At 49.6% G+C, this 22531-nt stretch overlaps 1 protein-coding gene and 1 long non-coding RNA gene across 2 annotated transcripts; both read left to right on the top strand.

Annotated features, from left to right (window-relative positions):
- Positions 1-2584: 2584 nt before the first annotated feature.
- Positions 2585-11781, top strand: LOC117809944 (CD63 antigen-like). The gene is made up of 9 exons (XM_034679453.1): positions 2585-2767; positions 4460-4516; positions 7715-7834; positions 7921-7995; positions 8882-8977; positions 9070-9195; positions 9394-9426; positions 9782-9865; positions 10635-11781. The coding sequence occupies exons 1-9, from the start codon at positions 2708-2710 to the stop codon at positions 10725-10727; spliced, it is 744 nt and encodes a 247-aa protein (XP_034535344.1). The 5' UTR covers positions 2585-2707; the 3' UTR covers positions 10728-11781.
- A 1651-nt stretch (positions 11782-13432) lies between these two features.
- On the top strand, positions 13433-14134 carry LOC117809951. The gene is made up of 2 exons (XR_004630649.1): positions 13433-13701; positions 14016-14134. It is a non-coding gene; the product is annotated as an uncharacterized LOC117809951 (long non-coding RNA).
- The last annotated feature ends 8397 nt before the right edge of the window (positions 14135-22531 follow it).

Raw genomic sequence — 22531 nt, 5'->3', positions numbered from 1 at the left:
ACCCCTCCTCCCCTCCTCCTCTCTCTCCTCCTCACCCTCTCCTCACCCTCTCCTCACCCTCTCCTCACTCCTCTCACTCCTCCCTCTCCCTCCTCCTCCTCACGCCTCCTCACGCCTCCTCACTCCTCTCCTCCCCCTCACTCCTCCTCTTCCTCACCCCTCCTCCTCCCTCCTCCTCCTCCTCCTCCCTCCTCCTCCTCCTCACTCCTCCTCACGCCTCCTCACGCCTCCTCACTCCTCCTCCTCCTCCTCCTCACTCCTCCTCCTCCTCCTCCTCCCTCCTCTCAGGCCACACATTGTTTTGTTTTTCTTTGACCTCCACTTTTTTTTATTTTAGCGCGAAGGACAGAGTCATTATCTCTCTCTCTCTCTCTCTCTCTCACACACACACACGCACACACACACACACACACACACACACACACACACACACACACACACACACACACACACACACACACACACGGGGTGGATTTGAGGAGGTGTGGTCAGATCTATAGAAAACACAGTGAGTAGATCTAGAGCACACAGAGAGGACCTCTCTCTCTGTGAGGACCTCTGAGAGGACCTCTCTCTCTGTGAGGACCTCTGAGAGGACCTCTCTCTCTGTGAGGACCTCTGAGAGGACCTCTCTCTCTCTGTGTGTGTTTATTCCCTGGAGCTTTAAAGTGGATGTGTTGACGTCTTGAGTCTCTGGAGTTTCATCCTCTCATGAGGGTGAACTCCCTCTTTGTTTGGATTCCATTAAAACTGAAGGAATTCAATATTTCATGCTCTGTTTTATTTGACAGTATGAAGTGAACTCTTCGGTTTTTGTGAAGACAGAAATATTAAAACATCCGGTCCACGTCAGTCAGTGTGACCCAACAGGATGTTTGTGGTTGTTTTTAATCTCTGACATTCAAGATAAGAAGTGTTTCTCATAACCAGTTAACGCTTCAGTAAACAGACACTAAAGGATGACATACGGACCCAACCCGGGTACTTTAAAACAGGAATCAAGGGTACCCTTAAAACAGGAATCAAAGGTACCTTAAAGCAGGAATCAAAGGTACCTTAAAGCAGGAATCAAGGTACCTTAAAGCAGAATCAAATGGTACCTTAAGCAGAATCAAAGGTACCTTAAGCAGGACTCAAAGGTACCTTAAAGCAGGAATCAAAGGTACCTTAAGCAGGAATCAAAGGTACCTTAAAGCAGGAATCAAGGGTACCTTAAAGCAGGAATCAAGGGTACCTTTAAAGCAGGAATCTAAGGGTACCTTAAAGCAGGAATCAAAGGTACCTTAAAGCAGGAATCAAGGGTACCTTAAAGCAGGAATCAAAGGTACCTTAAAGCAGGAATCAAAGGTACCTTAAAGCAGGAATCAAAGGTACCTTAAAGCAGGAATCAAAGGTACCTTAAAGCAGGACTCAAAGGTACCTTAAAGCAGGAATCAAAGGTACCTTAAAGCAGGAATCAAAGGTACCTTAAAGCAGGAATCAAAGGTACCTTAAAGCAGGAATCAAAGGTACCTTAAAACAGGAATCAAAGGTACCTTAAAGCAGGAATCAAAGGTACCTTAAGCAGGAATCAAAGGTACATTAAGCAGGAATCAAAGGTACCTTAGAGCAGGAATCAAAGGTACCTTAAAACAGGAATCAAAGGTACCTTAAAGCAGGACTCAAAGGTACCTTAAAGCAGGAATCAAAGTTACCTTAAAACAGGAATCAAAGGTACCTTAAAGCAGGACTCAAAGGTACCTTAAAGCAGGAATCAAAGGTACCTTAAAGCAGGAATCAAAGGTACCTTAAAACAGGAATCAAAGGTACCTTAAAGCAGGAATCAAAGGTACCTTCAAACAGCCTCTGAAGTGAACTTTAAACAGGCCTTATCAGACACACTGAAGGGTACATCAACACAGATCTGAATGGTTTACTTGAACTGAAATTGAGTGGAGAACAGATATGTTCTGCAGGGTACCTCGAAACTGACCGAGCCAGTTGATGACTAATGACACTAATGCCACTAGTGACATAAGGTACCTCAACACAGACTGCCTCTTTGCAGGATGATAGGAGTTAAGATGTTAAACACATGCTAAAGGGATACTACAAACTAATGCTAAAGGGTTCCCTGAAACAGGAGCTGAAGAATAAACGAAGATGGACACTGGGTACCTTCAAAAGAGGAGGGTTCTTTAAAACATGTTCCAAAGGGAACCTGGAAACAGACTTCACCACTTTTTAAACTGTAGTAATGATCAGGCGGGGCAGGGTGCCTTGAAACAGTGTATAAAAGGGACTTCCATTTAGGGTTCATTCAGAATGGTGCTAACGGGTACCTTGAACAGTTTGGGAAGTTGGAATCTAATGATAGAAATAATGAAAACTTGTAAACAAAATAAAAAGATGATTTGAATTGAAATAAAAAAGGTAAACTTAGTTTCTTTAAATGTGTTAAAGTGAAGAGCGTTTTCATGATTCTGTCTGAAGCATTGGAAGCTAACTGCAGTGTGCTCCTCTCCGTGTGTGCGTCCTGTGTGTGAGGATTGTTGGTGCTTTCCACAGTTTGCAGATCAGTTCTGTGTGTTTCCGCTCTACATCAGACCCTCACTAACATCCAGTGTGCAGGGAGATCATCAGCACACACACTGCTGCACATCACACACACTCTGTTACAGACGGCGTCACCTCTTCATCTCTGAGAGACAATCATCAAAAACTGAAGATGGGGAAAATTAACGGATGCCTGAAATGCCTCTTTATCTTCTTCAACATATTATATGCAGTAAGTAAAATCACTTTATCACTATTTTTCACTTATTTAAGACTTTATTAAATGTTTATTTTAATCTTATTTGAAATGTTTTTATCAATGTTTCTTGCTTTTTAAGAATATGTCCACACGAGTTTTTAATTGTGCTTGGAATTAAAGATGAACTGAGATGCAAACCTGAAGCAAAATGCAGCAAAGACAAAGTTGTGCAACTTCCTTTGTGGCATTATTCAATATGTGCATCCCTTTTTTGTTTTTTTAAACATATCAGAGTTTATATAAAGTGATCAGAGTTTTAAAAAAAAGGTGAATAAAGTTTAAAAAGGAGGAAACTGTTTCTCTTAACAAACAAACTCATGAAGAAAACGAGTAAAAAGAAATGTACAAAAATAAAGATTTCCTTCACAGAGAGGGGAACAGCTTGTAAAAACTTTAATGTGAATACAGAATAATACAATGGATAATTCAAAGGTTTTAAAAAAGTTGTGTCGATGAAACTTAAAACTTAAAACCAAGAACAAACGTGATGTTGTAATTTTGATTGAGGAAGAAAAGTGCGTGAGGACCGTTTATTGCTCAGCAGTCACTTCCAGTAAAACGAGGGGGTGAGGGTGAGGAGGGGTGAGGGTGAGGAGGGGTGAGGAGGGGTGAGGAGGGGTGAGGAGGGGTGAGGGTGAGGAGGGGTGAGGAGGGGGGGCAGGAGTAACCGAGTGTAATCTGTGCAGCAGAGTTTGGGCGTCATGTTTCAGTCCACCCACCGACCCTCTGCTGCAGCTCCCAGCTCTGATAGAGAGAAAAGAAAGAGGGCAGAGTCTGAGGGGCTGTCTTTAATTTGGGGGACATTTAAGGTGAAGTTCTTCAGCAGGAGGAAAAAAACAGAAAGAGAGAGAGAGAGAGAGAGAGAGAGAGAGAGAGAGAGAGAGAGAGAGAGAGAAGAGAGAGAGAGCAAACTAAGAAAACTACATGATGCTGAGGGATGAAATAAAGAACTGTAACAAAATAAAGAAAGTTTATTTGTATTTTAATCTCGATCAGTTTGGATGTCCGGCCTCCACTCGCTCTCTTTTTAACTTCCCTCTCAGATGAAATGTGTTTTAAATTGTTGATTGATAAAACTGGATCATATTTAAACAAACAAGTAAAAAACTGTGTCACAGAAATGAGATTAAAGAATAAAGAGTCGTGAACATTCTTCATCATACGTCGAACGAATGATGCAGAAACAGAGCACGCAAACATGTGCTCCATCTGATGACTGATTCTCTCCAGGTGGAGACGTTCAGGATGTGTGAGTGTGTGTGTGTGTGTGTGTGTGTGTGTGTGTGTGTGGTGTGTGGTGTGTGTGTGTGTGTGTGTGTGTTTGCAGCTGCAGCCAATAATGTAATCAGGTGTTACATAAGGGCTCTGATGAGGAGTGTGTAGAGCTCTGCCGCCCTCTAGTGTCTGTGTGCAGGAACTACAGAGACGTGATGAACCCTCAGCTGCAGCAGTGTCTGTGTTCAGTGTTGAGTTTGACCTTTGGAGATCTTTGTAGGAGCATATCTCAACAAATATCACTTTCCTAAAGAGATGTTGGATTTCACTGTGATTGAAATGACACCTCACCTTGATGGAACCCTGCAGTATCACAGAGGGAGGTTTCAGTGTCCTGAATGACTGACTCCTCCTCTCTGGGTGATTCTAACTCTCCTCATGTGTCCTCAGATCATTGGATGTGTGATGATCTTCGGGACGGTTAAAATCAGCATCTACAGCCAGCAGGTAAACAACAACACTAACAACAACAACAACAACAACAACAGACGTATCTCCACTACATGTCCAGAAAACACAACCATCGTAAAGAAACATCAATCGTTATTTATGAAGCGCCAAATCACGACAAACATTCTCCTCAGACTGAAACAGAGCCGGTCTAGACCGTCCTCTATGTTCTATTATTAACGAAGACCCAACATCAAGACCGGATCAGATCCAGTCCCCTCCTCCAGACAGGACTCAGTCTGATCTCATCTTAATCCACCATGAGCAGAGCACTTTGCAGCATTTAGCAAGTTACAGTGGCAAGGACAAACTTCCTTTAACAGGCAGAAACCTCCAGCAGGACCAGACTCATGTTAGACACACATCTGCTGAGACCGTGTTGGAGAGAGGGATAGAGGGAGATGAAGAGAGAGAGAGATGATAGTGGGGAGACGGATAGTAGTAGTTGTAGCAGCTGGAGTCTGGACCACGTCCACAGCAGCAGAGATCCAGAGGAACCTACGAGACAAGGGAGCTCAGGGACTCCAGCTCGGTCTATGGTTAGTAACTTTAATGGGACAGGAAGAGTTAAAGTGAGAGACAGGCAGAGAGAGGAGAGAGAGGGAAAGACAGGGACTCCAGCTCGGTCTCTCATCAGAGGAGTTAAATGTTGAATTTAATCAGGCGACCCCAAAATGTAGAAAACTAATGAAAATAATGTTTTTGCACTGATTTAATTTCAAATTGAATTACTTAAAAAATAAAACATTTCAATAATGGAAAATAAACAAAATTACTTAAAAACAAAAAACATCTCGGGACCCCCAATTAGTGTTTGGCGACCCCCCAAGGGGGTCTCGACCCCCACCATGGGAACCCCTGATTTAATCTAGGCCAGGTAAAGTGGGCCTGGGTATGTGGTGTTATCTGCCAGGTGAGTTCCCTCCGTGGTAAGCGTCTGTGCCGGTCTGTGCCGGTCTGTGCCGGTCTGTGCCGGTCTGTGCCAGTCTGTGCCGGTCTGTGCCGGTCTGTGCCGGTCTGTGGTGTGTACAGGACGTGTGTTGGCAGCCTGAAGCAGCAGATGTAGTGGAATGTGACTCTTCAGACGTAAACAACAATTAAAACAATCAGGAGAGTTTGGGAGAGTTTACAGGATCTCTTTTTAATGGCTCTAAAAACATGAAGAGTCTCCTCCTCTCTCAGGCGGAGCTCCGTCCTCTCAGAGAGGTTCGTGACGACTGAAGGAAGAGAGGCAGCTGGTTTACGTTTGGTAAAATCAAAGCAGATTGTATTTTCTCAGACGTCCCACGCACGGCCTGGTATATACTGGTACCTGTTTGCATGATGTGGCGAGGAGGACTTGAGAGTGGTTGTAAGGATCTGAACAGCTGCAGGGACGTAGTGGAGTCTCTGGTTTCTGTTGTTGATGCAGAACAGATGCAGCTGAAGTTTTTCCATCCTCAGGAACAGAAAGAGGACAGCTGTGAGGAAACCAGAACCACTGAAGGCTGCTCAACACGCCTCTCACCACAGATACGACTTCACTTTCCTTTACTGATGAACATGTTCCCAAACACATCATCACTCCTCGAACACTTCCTCCATCTCCACCTCCTCTCTGTAACAGGAGGGCGTTTAACCAGTGACACTTTAGGGTCCTTAAAACTGGACTCACAACAACTCAACTGGGGGCTAACCTTCCCTCATGTATGCTAACACTGGGTAGCTGTAGACATAGACATGTGTACGTAGATGCACACACCTTCAGTAGAAATGAATACACTGGGAACGTATCAGGCACCCATCCAAGATGGCGGCCGCGCTGATTCGTCAGCTCCAGTAGGCGGCGGCAGTCTATGAGGCGTCTATATTTATGTCTATGGCTGCATCACCAAGCAGCAACCTCCAAGTGCCAAAAACTGCAGTTCCTCCAGTGTCCACTAGAGGCCGGCTCCAAAGGCCCTCGAAACGAAAGGCCCTGTACCAAGGCCGATAACGACGATGTGACGCCGGTTCGAGTCCCGGCCGGTTGACCATTTCCTGCATGTCTTCCCCCGCTCTCTACTCCCCACACTTCCTGTCTCTCTTCAGCTGTCCTAACAATAAAGACAAAAAGGCCCAAAAATATAACTTTAAAAAAACAACAACCAGAAGAGAGAACTTTAAAAACTAGATCACACATTTCAACGGTTTTCAATATTTACAACCTTTATCAAGATGTTGAATAATGTCCAACTGAAACCACAAACCTTACTGATTCATTATTTGTGTTGTTTGTCCTGTCCTGTCTTGTCTTGTCCTGTCTTCTCTTGTCCTGTCCTGTCTTGTCTTGTCCTGTCTTGTCTTCTCTTGTTCTGTCCTGTCTTGTCTTGTCCTGTCTTGCCCTGTCCTGTCTTCTCTTGTCTTGTCTTCTCTTCTCTTGTCCTGTCCTGTCTTGTCTTGCCCTGTCCTGTCTTCTCTTGTCTTGTCTTGTCTTGTCCTGTCCTGTCCTGTCTTGTCTTGTCCTGTCCTGTCTTGTCTTGTCCTGTCCTGTCTTGTCTCTTCCTGTCTTGTCCTGTCTTGTCTTCTCTTGTCTTGTCTTCTCTTGTCCTGTCCTGTCCTGTCTTGTCTCGTCCTGTCTTGTCCTGTCTTCTCTTGTCCTGTCTTCTCTTGTCCTGTCCTGTCTTCTCTTGTCTTGTCTTGTCTTCTCTTGTCCTGTCCTGTCTTGTCTTGTCCTGTCTTGTCTTCTCTTGTCCTGTCCTGTCCTGTCCTGTCTTGTCTTGTCCTGTCTTGCCCTGTCCTGTCTTCTCTTGTCTTGTCTTGTCTTCTCTTGTCCTGTCCTGTCTTGTCTTGCCCTGTCCTGTCTTCTCTTGTCTTGTCTTGTCTTGTCTTGTCCTGTCCTGTCTTCTCTTGTCTTGTCTTGTCTTGTCCTGTCCTGTCTTGTCTTGTCCTGTCCTGTCTTGTCTTGTCCTGTCCTGTCTTGTCTTGTCCTGTCCTGTCTTGTCTCTTCCTGTCTTGTCCTGTCCTGTCTTGTCTTGTCTCGTCCTGTCTTGTCTCTTCCTGTCTTGTCCTGTCCTGTCTTGTCTTGTCTCGTCCTGTCTTGTCTCTTCCTGTCTTGTCCTGTCCTGTCCTGTCTTGTCCTGTCCTGTCCTGTCTTGTCTTGTCTCGTCCTGTCTTGTCCTGTCCTGTCCTGTCTTGTCTCGTCCTGTCTTGTCCTGTCCTGTCTTGTCCTGTTAGATGTCAGCGGTCGGCTCCCCGAGTTTGGGATGGCTCTGGGTGTTTAACATCGGTGTCCTCGGCATCTCCTGTCTGGGAATCTACGCCGCGTGTTCTGAGAAAGTCCTCGCCCTCAAAATAGTACGTACGAGAAACACTGACCCTTTCAGAACGTTACGTGGTGGTGATTATATCCTGGATGTTTGTTAATCATGTGTGACGTTCAGTTTGCAGGATTCATGGTGGTCGGGATGATCATCATGCTGATCATTGGGATCATCGTCGTGGTGTTCAGGGACAAGGTCAGAAATCTATTCACTGATTCATTCATCATGACGTGAACATTCATCCTGCTATCTTCATCATCCTCTCTGTCTCTCTAACGGCATGACTCTAACTCCTCCCCACTCTCTCCTACTTTGTCTGTCTTGACGCTAACCTTCAATGTGTATCTTGACTCTGTCCTTGTTATCCTCTCAGTATCTTGACTCTGTCCTTGTTATCCTCTCAGTATCTTGACTCTATCCTTGTTATCCTCTCAGTATCTTGACTCTGTCCTTGTTATCCTCTCAGTATCTTGACTCTATCCTTGTTATCCTCTCAGTATATTGACTCTGTCCTTGTTATCCTCTCAGTATCTTGACTCTATCCTTGTTATCCTCTCAGTATATTGACTCTGTCCTTGTTATCCTCTCAGTATCTTGACTCTGTCCTTGTTATCCTCTCAGTATCTTGACTCTGTCCTTGTTCTCCTCTCAGCATCTTGACTCTGTCCTTGTTATCCTCTCAGCATCTTGACTCTGTCCTTGTTCTCCTCTCAGTATCTTGACTCTGTCCTTGTTATCCTCTCAGTATCTTGACTCTATCCTTGTTATCCTCTCAGTATCTTGACTCTATCCTTGTTATCCTCTCAGTATCTTGACTCTGTCCTTGTTCTCCTCTCAGCATCTTGACTCTATCCTTGTTATCCTCTCAGTATCTTGACTCTGTCCTTGTTATCCTCTCAGTATCTTGACTCTGTCCTTGTTATCCTCTCAGTATCTTGACTCTGTCCTTGTTATCCTCTCAGTATCTTGACTCTGTCCTTGTTATCCTCTCAGTATCTTGACTCTATCCTTGATGGAGCTTATCTACTGCTGGTTGTTTGATATTATCCTGATATTAAAGATGTTATTTCTCTTCTTGCAGCTCAAACAGAACTTTGACACCGCCTCGTCTGAGTTCGTGAAGCCGTACTTGGAGAATGAACAGCTGAGGGGACAGTTCGATGGGCTGCAGAAAGCAGTATGTTTATAACCCCCCCCCCCCCCCACACACACACACCTGTGTTTTATATATGCATGTAACCTGAAACTCATGCCCTCATGTGGTTTCAGGGCCAGTGTTGTGGACTGGGGAGCTACTCAGACTGGGGCGATGAGATCCCTGAATCCTGCGGGTGTCGGCCTTCATCTATGAGATCTGACCCGTTTGGACCGGCTGCATGCAAAGCCAGACCTCCGGTGGGTTACGTTCAGAAGTCAGTGTTGTCAAAGGATGTATTCAGGGATGTATGATGACAGGTTGTTGCTTTTAAGAGATGGAAACCCAGCTCTGCCCGCGCTGATGTCAGGAATGGAACAACAATCCTACAAGGCTCAACGCCTCAGCTTCTGTTTCTGATGGGATGTAAATAACAGACTGCTCTTTTCTTCTGTCAGGGGACCTCTGGGCCAGACTACATCTACAAACAGGTAACCAATCAATCAATCAGCCAATCAATCAACCAACCAACCAATCAATCAATCAGCCAATCAACCAATCAACCGACCGACCGACCGACCGACCGACCGACCGACCGACCGACCGACCAATCAACCAATCAATCAATCAATCAATCAATCAACCACTCAATCAACCACTCACTCACTCACTCACTCACTCACTCACTCACTCACTCACTCACTCACTCACTCACTCACTCATTCACTCCTCCCTCACTCACTCACTCACTCACTCCTCACTCACTCACTCACTCACTCACTCACTCACTCCCTCACTCACTCACTCATCAGTGATGTTACTAATAAAGCTGGTTTCTCTCTGCAGAGCTGCGCTGACTTAATCTTCGGTTGGCTGAACTTCTTCTTCAAGATCATCATGGCGTTCTTCTTTGGATTAGCCGTGACCGCAGTAAGCTACACTCACACTAACAAATCAAACCAGAACCCCGGTCCTCTTCGTTCCCAGGTCCTAAACCACCAACCAACAACCCGAGCAAAAACAAAGACTCATGTAGAAACACGTAACGTTCAGGACTTCCATCAGTATCAGAGACAGTTTTTTCAGATCCAAAGAGTGCGATTAGCTTCTGGTATCCAACAAATCTTTAGCTCCAGACGAAGCGTTAGCGGTCTCAGTTCTTCTCAGGTAGGTCTTAAAGCCTGGCCTAGACGTCTGAAAGCAGGTCTCAGTCAGCTTATTGAGATCTAAAGACGTTAGCTAGTGGAAACTACAGAAACTCTGGGCTAACTTCATTTGATGTTAGCGACCTTAGCAGCTAATGCTACACCATGTTTGAGTTTTTCAGAGTTAACATGTGGGACCCAAAGCTTGAACTCAGAGAGCACGTCTCTGCTGACTCGTCTTTGTCTCTGCTATTTCATGAATGCAACTCTCCATCTGAGGGCTATGCTAAGCTAGCCACAGAAAGCCCCGCCGTAGCGCACGTGTCCCTCAGACGTCCTGATGGATCCAAAGTATCAGAACGTGGTTTGGTGTTATCGTCATGAGTTTTATGCGACCTCTGATGAGTTTTGAATTTAGAACATTTTATTTCTTGCCCAGCTGTTAGCATTAGCATTAGCTGGATGAGCTAACACTGACATACTGAAGAACAAACCTAGCTTGATGCTGTCCTCTCTGCATGTGGTCTCTGAGGTTTCTCCGTCTGTCTCTGCAGCTGTTCGGCCTGCTGGTCTCCCTCCTGATGATCCATCAGGTCAAACGTCACGACAGCGACGGGAGGTCGTCCATCCCCATGAAGGGCTACTGAAGGGAACCCTGCAGCCGTGACCCCTGACCTTTAACCTCTGCACTGTAACAGGAGGATTCAGCGGCCGATCGATGACCTCTCTTTCTTTGCTCTCTCCGCTTCATTCCAGCCGTGAGAGGAAAACGCTGATTCAAGTTTTCCTCCAGCTTCCTGTAAAATATTGTATTTTTCTGAGGCGTGTAATCTCTCATGTGTCATATAATGAAGGATTATCGTCATGGGTAACGAGGATGTATTATTGTAGCACACCTGACTGCAGCTCTGTCAACCTGAGGAGGTCAGAGCATCAGAGGAAACACATTGAACATCATGTTTTCTATTCGACGGCTCCTCTGCAGCTAAAAAACATCCACACACTTCATGTTCATCATTTATAAACATAGCTAGGAGTCCATGTGACGGCTTGTAGCGTAGCTTTAAAGCTGAGCAGTAAGAATGTGACTCTTTGAGATGAATGAGGAACTTTAACCTCCAGATTTGATGCACTTAGATTTCTAGAAACATCCTGAACCCAATAAGAGAAGGACTCCCCGTGGAGTCTGACCTCATCATGATCAGGATGAAACTCTCCCTCTCTCCTGCAGGACATGCTCAGTAACCTGACGTCTGAAGGATTAGAGTCAGGGACCAGATTTGAGAACCTCCTCAGGTTGAAAGACAGCGTCAGGAGAACACTTCTGTGCATGAATAAGGACATGTGTGTGTTTCTGTGTAAATCACTTAAAGAGCTTCTCTGTCCTGGTGTTGGACTGAAGTCAGTTTGCAGAATGAACGATCCTGTGCTGAGATTTCTATCATCGCTTCAATCTTTGTAACAGCAGCCGAACTCTTCCAGGTGCTTCTTCTCATGATCAAACCTGTGCTGTTCCTCTCTTCACCTCCTTTGTGGTCCAGGTGACTCGGACTCCAACGTGGTCTGGGTGTTTAAACCCTGAGAGAGGTCTGCCCCTCAGACCTGTTCCTCTGTCGTGTTGTGGCTTTAATGAAGTCTTGATTTCTTGTTCATGATCACTTGTGTGTTTGTCAATAAATCCTGTGGCTTTGAGTGTTTGAAGGTGAGTCCTGTTTCTGTTATTGGATCATTTCCTGGGTGGTTCGCAGTTCTAGACCAGCAAAGAGTTGGAGCCGCTCTGGAGCTGGTCGTCCCAGCCGGGAGCCGGTTCACTCACAGTCGAAACACGAAGAACCGGTTCTCAATTCAGCGCCGGCCCTGAACCGGCCCTGAACCGGCCCTGAACCGGCCCTGAACCGGCCCTGAATCGGCCCTGAACCGGCCCTGAACCGGCCCTGAACCGGCCCTGAACCGGCCCTGAACCGGCCCTGAAACTGCCTCGGCTGAAAAAGGGGTGTCAGAGAATTCAACTTCAGAACGTGAAACCCCCTGAAGATGTTTCCTCCTAACTTTAAGACTTTCTGCTGAAAGTTGTTTTGTGAAGTTCAGTTATTTTTCAAACTAAAGATAAGACGTGTGTCGACGTGATCCAGTCCTCAACTTTCACCCAGCTGTGACTAACTTTCAAAACTCCAGACCTCCTTAGCAGAACAAACACACTAGAGTTAGCTTATCTGTCATATTTAGCACGGCTGCATTCACCGAGTCGTGGTGTTTACTGAGACGGGGGTGGGGAACAGACGGTTATCACTTTACCACCTGGAGAAGGAAAAAGAAATGACGTCTTCACAGACTCTGATGTGAAACCTGGCCTCAGAATAAACTGAGTAACCTCCTTTCCTCCCTCACGTGTTCTTATGTAATCACGGCCTCCCCACCTTTGGCAGAGTCTGATATCAAACTCTTAGGTAACGTGCTGATGGAGCAAGGAGGCGAACTCAGTCCGGACTGATACAGACCAGGACTAAAGCTCAGACCGTCACTTATTAGAGTTACATGAGAACAGAGAGCTGGTTCATTACAAGACCATCACATGTGCTGCATGACGACACGCTTGTCTGCACACCTCTGGTTTAAAGACAGCTTCCTGTCGTCTGGTCCAGGTCTCTGCAGTGATGGACTCTAAAGCCGGATTCACATTCTGCATTGAATCTAGTATACGCTGTGGGTCCGTGTGGGCCTATGTGGAAGCTCCTGCAGAAAAAACACTCCTCTCAAATGTTGCTACACGTCCAAACACCGCAGAGCACAAGCCCTGTGATTGGTCGGCTGAGGAGCATCGTATTTCCTGCATTTATTCTCCTCAGACGTCTCCTCTCTTCTCTGCTGCAGCTCGACATTCATCAGCTCCAGCTCCAACATGATACGCTCTGATTCAGCACAGAGGACGAAGCAGAACTGGAGATATGACAAGCAGAGAAATCACACTGCCAACAAGCGTTTAGTTGGAGGGTTGAAGAGCGACGCAGACACTCCTACGGGACCAGGATGTAGAGCTCATGAAGGCTTAGTGTGATACTGAAGAAGGGAGAAAGGACTCAAATGCAGAACTCCAGACGCAGCAGGAGGTCGGTTCACAAGGGGTTAAAAAACAGGGCAGAGGAATCCAAATCATGAGGTGAGAGGCAAGGTCCAGAAACACCAATCAGAGGTCAGACACACACCGAGGGGATCTCCTGAAACTCTGAGCTTAAACACAGCAGGGTGGAGGAGTTAATGAGACACAGGTGAGGCCCTTAACGAGACACAGGTGAGGCCCTTAACGAGGTGAGGCACTTAACGAGGTGAGGCACATTAGAGCTGGACACACAGGGAACAGGAAGTCAACCAACCTCAGACCAGACACCAGGGGGATTTTGCACCTGCAGGAAACATCCGGACCTCTGAGATCTGTGAGAGTGCAGGTCGTCCATGACCGGTCTCAGCTTCATTCATGTCTTTAGCTCTCAGGTGTGCTCACATTTTAAACCATCAGATGGCAGCACACACCAGAGCAGAGTCAGAGGGAGCAGGAGGATCCAGTCCTCTAAAGGAACACATTCAGGTGTGTGAATCCATGAAGAGGAAGACAACCGATCAGAGGTGAGACAGATGTTTTTGTTTTCACACTTAAAGCAGAGTCAGCATGTTATCGTCCTCTTTAAAGCCTCTAAAGTCTCAGAGCAGGGAGCTGCTGATCATCCTCTGCCTCACGTAGAGGGTTGAGTGATTGTCTTTAAGTGGTGATAATAGCACATTTCAGGAGCAGGGCCACACCTCAACCACACCTCTTCTGTTTTCCTATAAAGTCAAACCTGACTATTTCCTCCTTTCTGCATCCCTCCCTTCCCTTTCTCCTTCTGCTCCTCTCCTCCTCTCCTCCTCTCCTCCTCTCCTCCTCTCCTCCTTATCCATAGGGTCCTGAGGGGGTTCGTCATGTCCCGGTGAGCCCCTACGAAGCTTCCCCAAAGCGACTACGAGTTCCAAATCGATCAATACAATAATCTGTAATCAATAAACTATCTTTCAAATCTCACTCTGTGGTCGGTGTGGTCCTTGCTTGTGAAAGGCACAGTGAGGAGTTCTCATGTTGATTCTGGCGACCCCTCTGGATGGAGGCGGTACTGTTTGTCCTTGAATGAAGACTACATTTCCCATGAGCACCTTCACCCGCCGTGGTAGAGATGTGTCTCTTAACAATGTGTGCATTTGTTGTTGGATACAGATCGTGTCTGCAGGATGCAGTGATGAGGTTATGTATTGATTTGAATATTCCCTTAGAGTTGGAAAAACTAAATATATAAAGCTTTTGTGATTCCTTTAAAACCCAGACAGATCGATGTTGTTGGAGCTATTTAAACTGTTTCATATATTTAATTATTTTTTACTTTAATCAATTAATTTATTGTTATTTCATTTAATAAGGTAACTCTAAGATTAACTTTGACGCCTTAGGTGTTATTAATATAATAATAATAATAATAATAATAATAATAATAATAATAATAATAATGCATTTTATTTATAGGCGCCTTTCTTGACACTCAAGGTCACCTTACAACATTAAAACAAACAGAGTTTAAATAACAAACAGTATGGAGGAGGTCAGAGAGAGATGGAGGGGCGAGGTTGTGTTTGGATTTGAAGGTGAGGAGAAGTATTTTGTAGTTGATCTGGTCTGTGATGGGGAGCCAGTGGAGCTGTTTCAGGATGGGTGTAATGTGGTGGATGGAGGCGGTGTGATGTGGTGGATGGAGGCGGTGTGATGTGGTGGATGGAGGCGGTGTGATGTGGTGGATGGAGGCGGTGTGATGTGGTGGATGGAGGCGGTGTGATGTGGTGGATGGAGGTGGTGTGATGTGGTGGATGGAGGCGGTGTAATGTGGTGGATGGAGGTGGTGTAATGTGGTGGATGGAGGCGGTGTGATGTGGTGGATGGAGGCGGTGTGATGTGGTGGATGGAGGCGGTGTAATGTGGTGGATGGAGGCGGTGTGATGTGGTGGATGGAGGTGGTGTGATGTGGTGGATGGAGGCGGTGTAATGTGGTGGATGGAGGCTGTGTGGTGTGATGTGGTGGATGGAGGTGGTGTGATGTGGATGGAGGCGGTGTGATGTGGTGGATGGAGGTGGTGTGATGTGGTGGATGGAGGCGGTGTGATGTTGTGGATGGAGGCGGTGTGATGTGGTGGATGGAGGCGGTGCGATGTGGTGGATGGAGGCGGTGTGATGTGGTGGATGGAGGCGGTGTGATGTGGTGGATGGAGGTGGTGTGATGTGGTGGATGGAGGCTGTGTGATGTGGTGGATGGAGGCGGTGTGATGTGGTGGATGGAGGCGGTGTGATGTGGTGGATGGAGGCGGTGTGATGTTGTGGATGGAGGCGGTGTGATGTGGTGGATGGAGGCGGTGTGATGTTGTGGATGGAGGCGGTGTGATGTTGTGGATGGAGGCGGTGTGATGTTGTGGATGGAGGCGGTGTGATGTGATGGATGGAGGTGGTGTGATGTGGTGGATGGAGGCGGTGTGATGTTGTGGATGGAGGCGGTGTGATGTGGTGGATGGAGGCGGTGTGATGTGGTGGATGGAGGCGGTGTGATGTGGTGGATGGAGGCGGTGTGATGTGGTGGATGGAGGCGGTGTGATGTGGTGGATGGAGGCGGTGTGATGTGATGGATGGAGGTGGTGTGATGTGATGGATGGAGTTGGTGCATGTGATGTGGTGGATGGAGGCGGTGTGATGTGATGGATGGAGGTGGTGCGTGTGATGTGGTGGATGGAGGCGGTGTGATGTGATGGATGGAGGTGGTGCGTGTGATGTGGTGGATGGAGGTGGTGCGTGTGATGTGGTGGATGGAGGTGGTGCGTGTGATGTGATGGATGGAGGTGGTGCGTGTTATGTGATGGATGGAGGTGGTGTGATGTGGTGGATGGAGGCGGTGTGATGTGATGGATGGATGTGGTGCGTGTGATGTGGTGGATGGAGGTGGTGCGTGTGATGTGGTGGATGGAGGTGGTGCGTGTGATGTGATGGATGGAGGTGGTGCGTGTTATGTGATGGATGGAGGTGGTGTGATGTGGTGGATGGAGGCGGTGTGATGTGGTGGATGGAGGTGGTGTGATGTGGTGGATGGAGGTGGTGTGATGTGATGGATGGAGGTGGTGTGATGTGGTGGATGGAGGCGGTGTGATGTGGTGGATGGAGGCGGTGTGATGTGGTGGATGGAGGCGGTGTGATGTGGTGGATGGAGGCGGTGTGATGTGGTGGATGGAGGCGGTGTGATGTGGTGGATGGAGGCGGTGTGATGTGGTGGATGGAGGCGGTGTGATGTGGTGGATGGAGGTGGTGTGATGTGATGGATGGAGGTGGTGTGATGTGGTGGATGGAGGCGGTATGATGTTGTGGATGGAGGCGGTGTGATGTTGTGGATGGAGGCGGTGTGATGTGGTGGATGGAGGCGGTATGATGTTGTGGATGGAGGCGGTGTGATGTTGTGGATGGAGGTGGTGTGATGTGGTGGATGGAGGAGGTATGATGTTGTGGATGGAGTCGTGTGATGTGGTGGATGGAGGTGGTGTGATGTGGTGGATGGAGGCGGGTGTGATGTGGTGGATGGAGGTGGTGTGATGTGGTGGATGGAGGTGGTGTGATGTGGTGGATGGAGGCGGTGTGATGTGGTGGATGGAGGTGGTGTGATGTTGTGGATGGAGGTGGTGTGATGTGGTGGATGGAGGTGGTGTGATGTGGTGGATGGAGGTGGTGTGATGTGGTGGATGGAGGCGGTGTGATGTGGTGGATGGAGGCGGTGTGATGTGGTGGATGGAGGCGGTGTGATGTGGTGGATGGAGGCGGTGTGATGTGGTGGATGGAGGCGGTGTGATGTGGTGGATGGAGGTGGTGTGATGTGGTGGATGGAGGCTGTGTGATGTGGTGGATGGAGGCTGTGTGATGTGGTGGATGGAGGCGGTGTGATGTGGTGGATGGAGGCTGTGTGATGTGGTGGATGGAGGCAGTGTGATGTGGTGGATGGAGGCTGTGTGATGTGGTGGATGGAGGGCGGTGTGATGTGGTGGATGGAGGTGGTGTGATGTGGTGGATGGAGGCGGTGTGATGTGGTGGATGGAGGTGGTGTGATGTGGTGGATGGAGGCGGTGTGATGTGGTGGATGGAGGCGGTGTGATGTGATGGATGGAGGTGGTGTGATGTGATGGATGGAGTTGGTGCATGTGATGTGGTGGATGGAGGCGGTGTGATGTGATGGATGGAGGTGGTGTGATGTGATGGATGGAGGTGGTGTGATGTGGTGGATGGAGGTGGTGTGATGTGGTGGATGGAGGCGGTGTGATGTGGTGGATGGAGGCGGTGTGATGTGATGGATGGAGGTGGTGTGATGTGATGGATGGAGTTGGTGCATGTGATGTGGTGGATGGAGGCGGTGTGATGTGATGGATGGAGGTGGTGCGTGTGATGTGGTGGATGGAGGCGGTGTGATGTGATGGATGGAGGTGGTGCGTGTGATGTGGTGGATGGAGGTGGTGCGTGTGATGTGGTGGATGGAGGTGGTGCGTGTGATGTGATGGATGGAGGTGGTGCGTGTTATGTGATGGATGGAGGTGGTGTGATGTGGTGGATGGAGGCGGTGTGGTGTGGTGGATGGAGGCGGTGTGATGTGATGGATGGAGGCGGTGTGATGTGGTGGATGGAGGCGGTGTGATGTGGTGGATGGAGGCGGTGTGATGTGGTGGATGGAGGCGGTGTGATGTGGTGGATGGAGGCGGTGTGATGTGGTGGATGGAGGTGGTGTGATGTGGTGGATGGAGGCGGTGTGATGTGGTGGATGGAGGCGGTGTGATGTGGTGGATGGAGGCGGTGTGATGTGGTGGATGGAGGCGGTGTGATGTGGTGGATGGAGGCGGTGTGATGTGGTGGATGGAGGCGGTGTGATGTGGTGGATGGAGGCGGGTGTGATGTGGTGGATGGAGGTGGTGTGATGTGGTGGATGGAGGCGGTGTGATGGAGGCAATGTGATGTGGTGGATGGAGGTGGTGTGATGTGGTGGATGGAGGCGGTGTGATGTGGTGGATGGAGGCGGTGTGATGTGGTGGATGGAGGCGGTGTGATGTGGTGGATGGAGGTGGTGTGATGTGGTGGATGGAGGTGGTGTGATGTGGTGGATGGAGGCGGTGTGATGTGATGGATGGAGGTGGTGTGATGTGGTGGATGGAGGTGGTGTGATGTGGTGGATGGAGGCGGTGTGATGTGATGGATGGAGGTGGTGTGATGTGATGGATGGAGGTGGTGTGATGTGGTGGATGGAGGTGGTGTGATGTGGTGGATGGAGGTGGTGTGATGTGGTGGATGGAGGTGGTGTGATGTGGTGGATGGAGGCGGTATGATGTGGTGGATGGAGGCGGTGTGATGTTGTGGATGGAGGTGGTGTGATGTGATGGATGGAGGCGGTGTGATGTGATGTGGTGGATGGAGGCTGTGTGATGTGATGGATGGAGGCGGTGTGATGTGGTGGATGGAGGTGGTGTGATGTGGTGGATGGAGGTGGTGTGATGTGATGGATGGAGGCGGTGTGATGTGGTGGATGGAGGCGGTGTGATGTGGTGGATGGAGGCTGTGTGATGTGATGGATGGAGGCGGTGTGATGTGGTGGATGGAGGTGGTGTGATGTGGTGGATGGAGGTGGTGTGATGTGGTGGATGGAGGTGGTGTGATGTGGTGGATGGAGGTGGTGTGATGTGGTGGATGGAGGTGGTGTGATGTGGTGGATGGAGGCGGTATGATGTGGTGGATGGAGGCGGTGTGATGTTGTGGATGGAGGTGGTGTGATGTGATGGATGGAGGCGGTGTGATGTGATGTGGTGGATGGAGGCTGTGTGATGTGATGGATGGAGGCGGTGTGATGTGGTGGATGGAGGCGGTGTGATGTGGTGGATGGAGGCTGTGTGATGTGGTGGATGGAGGCGGTGTGATGTGGTGGATGGAGGTGGTGTGATGTGGTGGATGGAGGCGGTGTGATGTGGTGGATGGAGGTGGTGTGATGTGGTGGATGGAGGCGGTGTGATGTGGTGGATGGAGGCGGTGTGATGTGATGGATGGAGGTGGTGTGATGTGATGGATGGAGTTGGTGCATGTGATGTGGTGGATGGAGGCGGTGTGATGTGATGGATGGAGGTGGTGTGATGTGATGGATGGAGGTGGTGTGATGTGGTGGATGGAGGTGGTGTGATGTGGTGGATGGAGGCGGTGTGATGTGGTGGATGGAGGCGGTGTGATGTGATGGATGGAGTTGGTGCATGTGATGTGGTGGATGGAGGCGGTGTGTGTGATGTGATGGATGGAGGTGGTGCGTTGTGATGTGGTGGATGGAGGCGGTTTGATGTGATGGATGGAGGTGGTGCGTTGTGATGTGGTGGATGGAGGTGGTGCGTGTGTGAGTGTGTGGATGGAGGTGGTGCGTGTGATGTGATGGATGGAGGTGGTGCGTGTTATGTGATGGATGGAGGTGGTGTGATGTGGTGGATGGAGGCGGTGTGGTGTGGTGGATGGAGGCGGTGTGATGTGATGGATGGAGGCGGTGTGATGTGGTGGATGGAGGCGTGTGATGTGGTGGATGGAGGCGGTGTGATGTGGTGGATGGAGGCGGTGTGATGTGGTGGATGGAGGCGGTGTGATGTGGTGGATGGAGGTGGTGTGATGTGGTGGATGGAGGCGGTGTGATGTGGTGGATGGAGGCGGTGTGATGTGGTGGATGGAGGTGGTGTGATGTGGTGGATGGAGGCGGTGTGATGTGGTGGATGGAGGCGGTGTGATGTGGTGGATGGAGGCGGTGTGATGTGGTGGATGGAGGCGGTGTGATGTGGTGGATGGAGGCGGTGTGATGTGGTGGATGGAGGTGGTGTGATGTGGTGGATGGAGGCGGTGTGATGGAGGCAATGTGATGTGGTGGATGGAGGTGGTGTGATGTGGTGGATGGAGGCGGTGTGATGTGGTGGATGGAGGCGGTGTGATGTGGTGGATGGAGGCGGTGTGATGTGGTGGATGGAGGTGGTGTGATGTGGTGGATGGAGGTGGTGTGATGTGGTGGATGGAGGCGGTGTGATGTGATGGATGGAGGTGGTGTGATGTGGTGGATGGAGGTGGTGTGATGTGGTGGATGGAGGCGGTGTGATGTGATGGATGGAGGTGGTGTGATGTGATGGATGGAGGTGGTGTGATGTGGTGGATGGAGGTGGTGTGATGTGGTGGATGGAGGTGGTGTGATGTGGTGGATGGAGGTGGTGTGATGTGGTGGATGGAGGTGGTGCGTGTGATGTGGTGGATGGAGGTGGTGCGTGTGATGTTGTGGATGGAGGTGGTGTGATGTGATGGATGGAGGCGGTGTGATGTGATGTGGTGGATGGAGGCTGTGTGATGTGATGGATGGAGGCGGTGTGATGTGGTGGATGGAGGTGGTGTGATGTGATGGATGGAGGCGGTGTGATGTGGTGGATGGAGGCGGTGTGATGTGGTGGATGGAGGTGGTGTGATGTGGTGGATGGAGGTGGTGTGATGTGGTGGATGGAGGGTGGTGTGATGTGGTGGATGGAGGTGGTGTGATGTGGTGGATGGAGGTGGTGTGATGTGGTGGATGGAGGTGGTGTGATGTGGTGGATGGAGGTGGTGTGATGTGGTGGATGGAGGCGGTGTGATGTGGTGGATGGAGGCGGTGTGATGTGGTGGATGGAGGCGGTGTGATGTGGTGGATGGAGGTGGTGTGATGTGGTGGATGGAGGCGGTGTGATGTGGTGGATGGAGGCGGTGTGATGTGATGGATGGAGGTGGTGTGATGTGATGGATGGAGTTGGTGCATGTGATGTGGTGGATGGAGGCGGTGTGATGTGATGGATGGAGGTGGTGTGATGTGATGGATGGAGGTGGTGTGATGTGGTGGATGGATGGTGGTGTGATGTGGTGGATGGAGGCGGTGTGATGTGGTGGATGGAGGCGGTGTGATGTGGTGGATGGAGGCGGTGTGATGTGATGGATGGAGGTGGTGTGATGTGATGGATGGAGTTGGTGCATGTGATGTGGTGGATGGAGGCGGTGTGATGTGATGGATGGAGGTGGTGCGTGTGATGTGGTGGATGGAGGCGGTGTGATGTGATGGATGGAGGTGGTGCGTGTGATGTGGTGGATGGAGGTGGTGCGTGTGATGTGGTGGATGGAGGTGGTGCGTGTGATGTGATGGATGGAGGTGGTGCGTGTTATGTGATGGATGGAGGTGGTGTGATGTGGTGGATGGAGGGCGGTGTGGTGTGGTGGATGGAGGCGGTGTGATGTGATGGATGGAGGCGGTGTGATGTGGTGGATGGAGGCGGTGTGATGTGGTGGATGGAGGCGGTGTGATGTGGTGGATGGAGGCGGTGTGATGTGGTGGATGGAGGCGGTGTGATGTGGTGGATGGAGGTGGTGTGATGTGGTGGATGGAGGCGGGTGTGATGTGGTGGATGGAGGCGGTGTGATGTGGTGGATGGAGGCGGTGTGATGTGGTGGATGGAGGCGGTGTGATGTGGTGGATGGGGCGGTGTGATGTGGTGGATGGAGGCGGTGTGATGTGGTGGATGGAGGCGGTGTGATGTGGTGGATGGAGGCCGTGTGATGTGGTGGATGGAGGCGGTGTGATGTGGTGGATGGAGGCGGTGTGATGGAGGCAATGTGATGTGGTGGATGGAGGTGGTGTGATGTGGTGGATGGAGGCGGTGTGATGTGGTGGATGGAGGGGGTGTGATGTGGTGGATGGAGGCGGTGTGGATGTGGTGGATGGAGGTGGTGTGATGTGGTGGATGGAGGTGGTGTGATGTGGTGGATGGAGGCGGTGTGATGTGATGGATGGAGGTGGTGTGATGTGGTGGATGGAGGTGGTGTGATGTGGTGGATGGAGGTGGTGCGTGTGATGTGATGGATGGAGGTGGTGTGATGTGATGGATGGAGGTGGTGTGATGTGGTGGATGGAGGTGGTGTGATGTGGTGGATGGAGGTGGTGTGATGTGGTGGATGGAGGTGGTGTGATGTGGTGGATGGAGGCGGTATGATGTGGTGGATGGAGGCGGTGTGATGTTGTGGATGGAGGTGGTGTGATGTGATGGATGGAGGCGGTGTGATGTGATGTGGTGGATGGAGGCTGTGTGATGTGATGGATGGAGGCGGTGTGATGTGATGTGATGGATGAGGCTGTGTGATGTGATGGTGGAGGTGGTGTGATGTGGTGGATGGAGGTGGTGTGATGTGGTGGATGGAGGTGGTTGTGATGTGATGGATGGAGGCGGTGTGATGTGGTGGATGGAGGTGGTGTGATGTGTCGACCATGTCAAATATCCACTACAGATGTTATCATGTTTCTAAAAGCTGATCTCACATTGTTGTATCCGTGGTCGTCACATTTAT

The sequence above is a fragment of the Notolabrus celidotus genome, unplaced genomic scaffold (genome assembly GCF_009762535.1).
Source record: "Notolabrus celidotus isolate fNotCel1 unplaced genomic scaffold, fNotCel1.pri scaffold_89A_arrow_ctg1, whole genome shotgun sequence".
NCBI classification, from domain to species: Eukaryota; Metazoa; Chordata; class Actinopteri; order Labriformes; family Labridae; genus Notolabrus; species Notolabrus celidotus.
The sequence above is the reverse complement of the archived record's forward strand: the minus strand, read 5'-3'. Positions and strand labels throughout refer to the sequence as shown.

Bases quoted from the DNA above. Each gene is read 5' to 3' on its own strand.
- LOC117809944 (XM_034679453.1), top strand. From the start codon at position 2,708: ATGGGGAAAATTAACGGATGCCTGAAATGCCTCTTTATCTTCTTCAAC. The intron at 4,517-7,714 runs GTAAACAACAAC...TTGTCCTGTTAG, and splicing joins TCAGCATCTACAGCCAGCAG to ATGTCAGCGGTCGGCTCCCC. The intron at 8,978-9,069 runs GTATGTTTATAA...ATGTGGTTTCAG, and splicing joins TCGATGGGCTGCAGAAAGCA to GGCCAGTGTTGTGGACTGGG.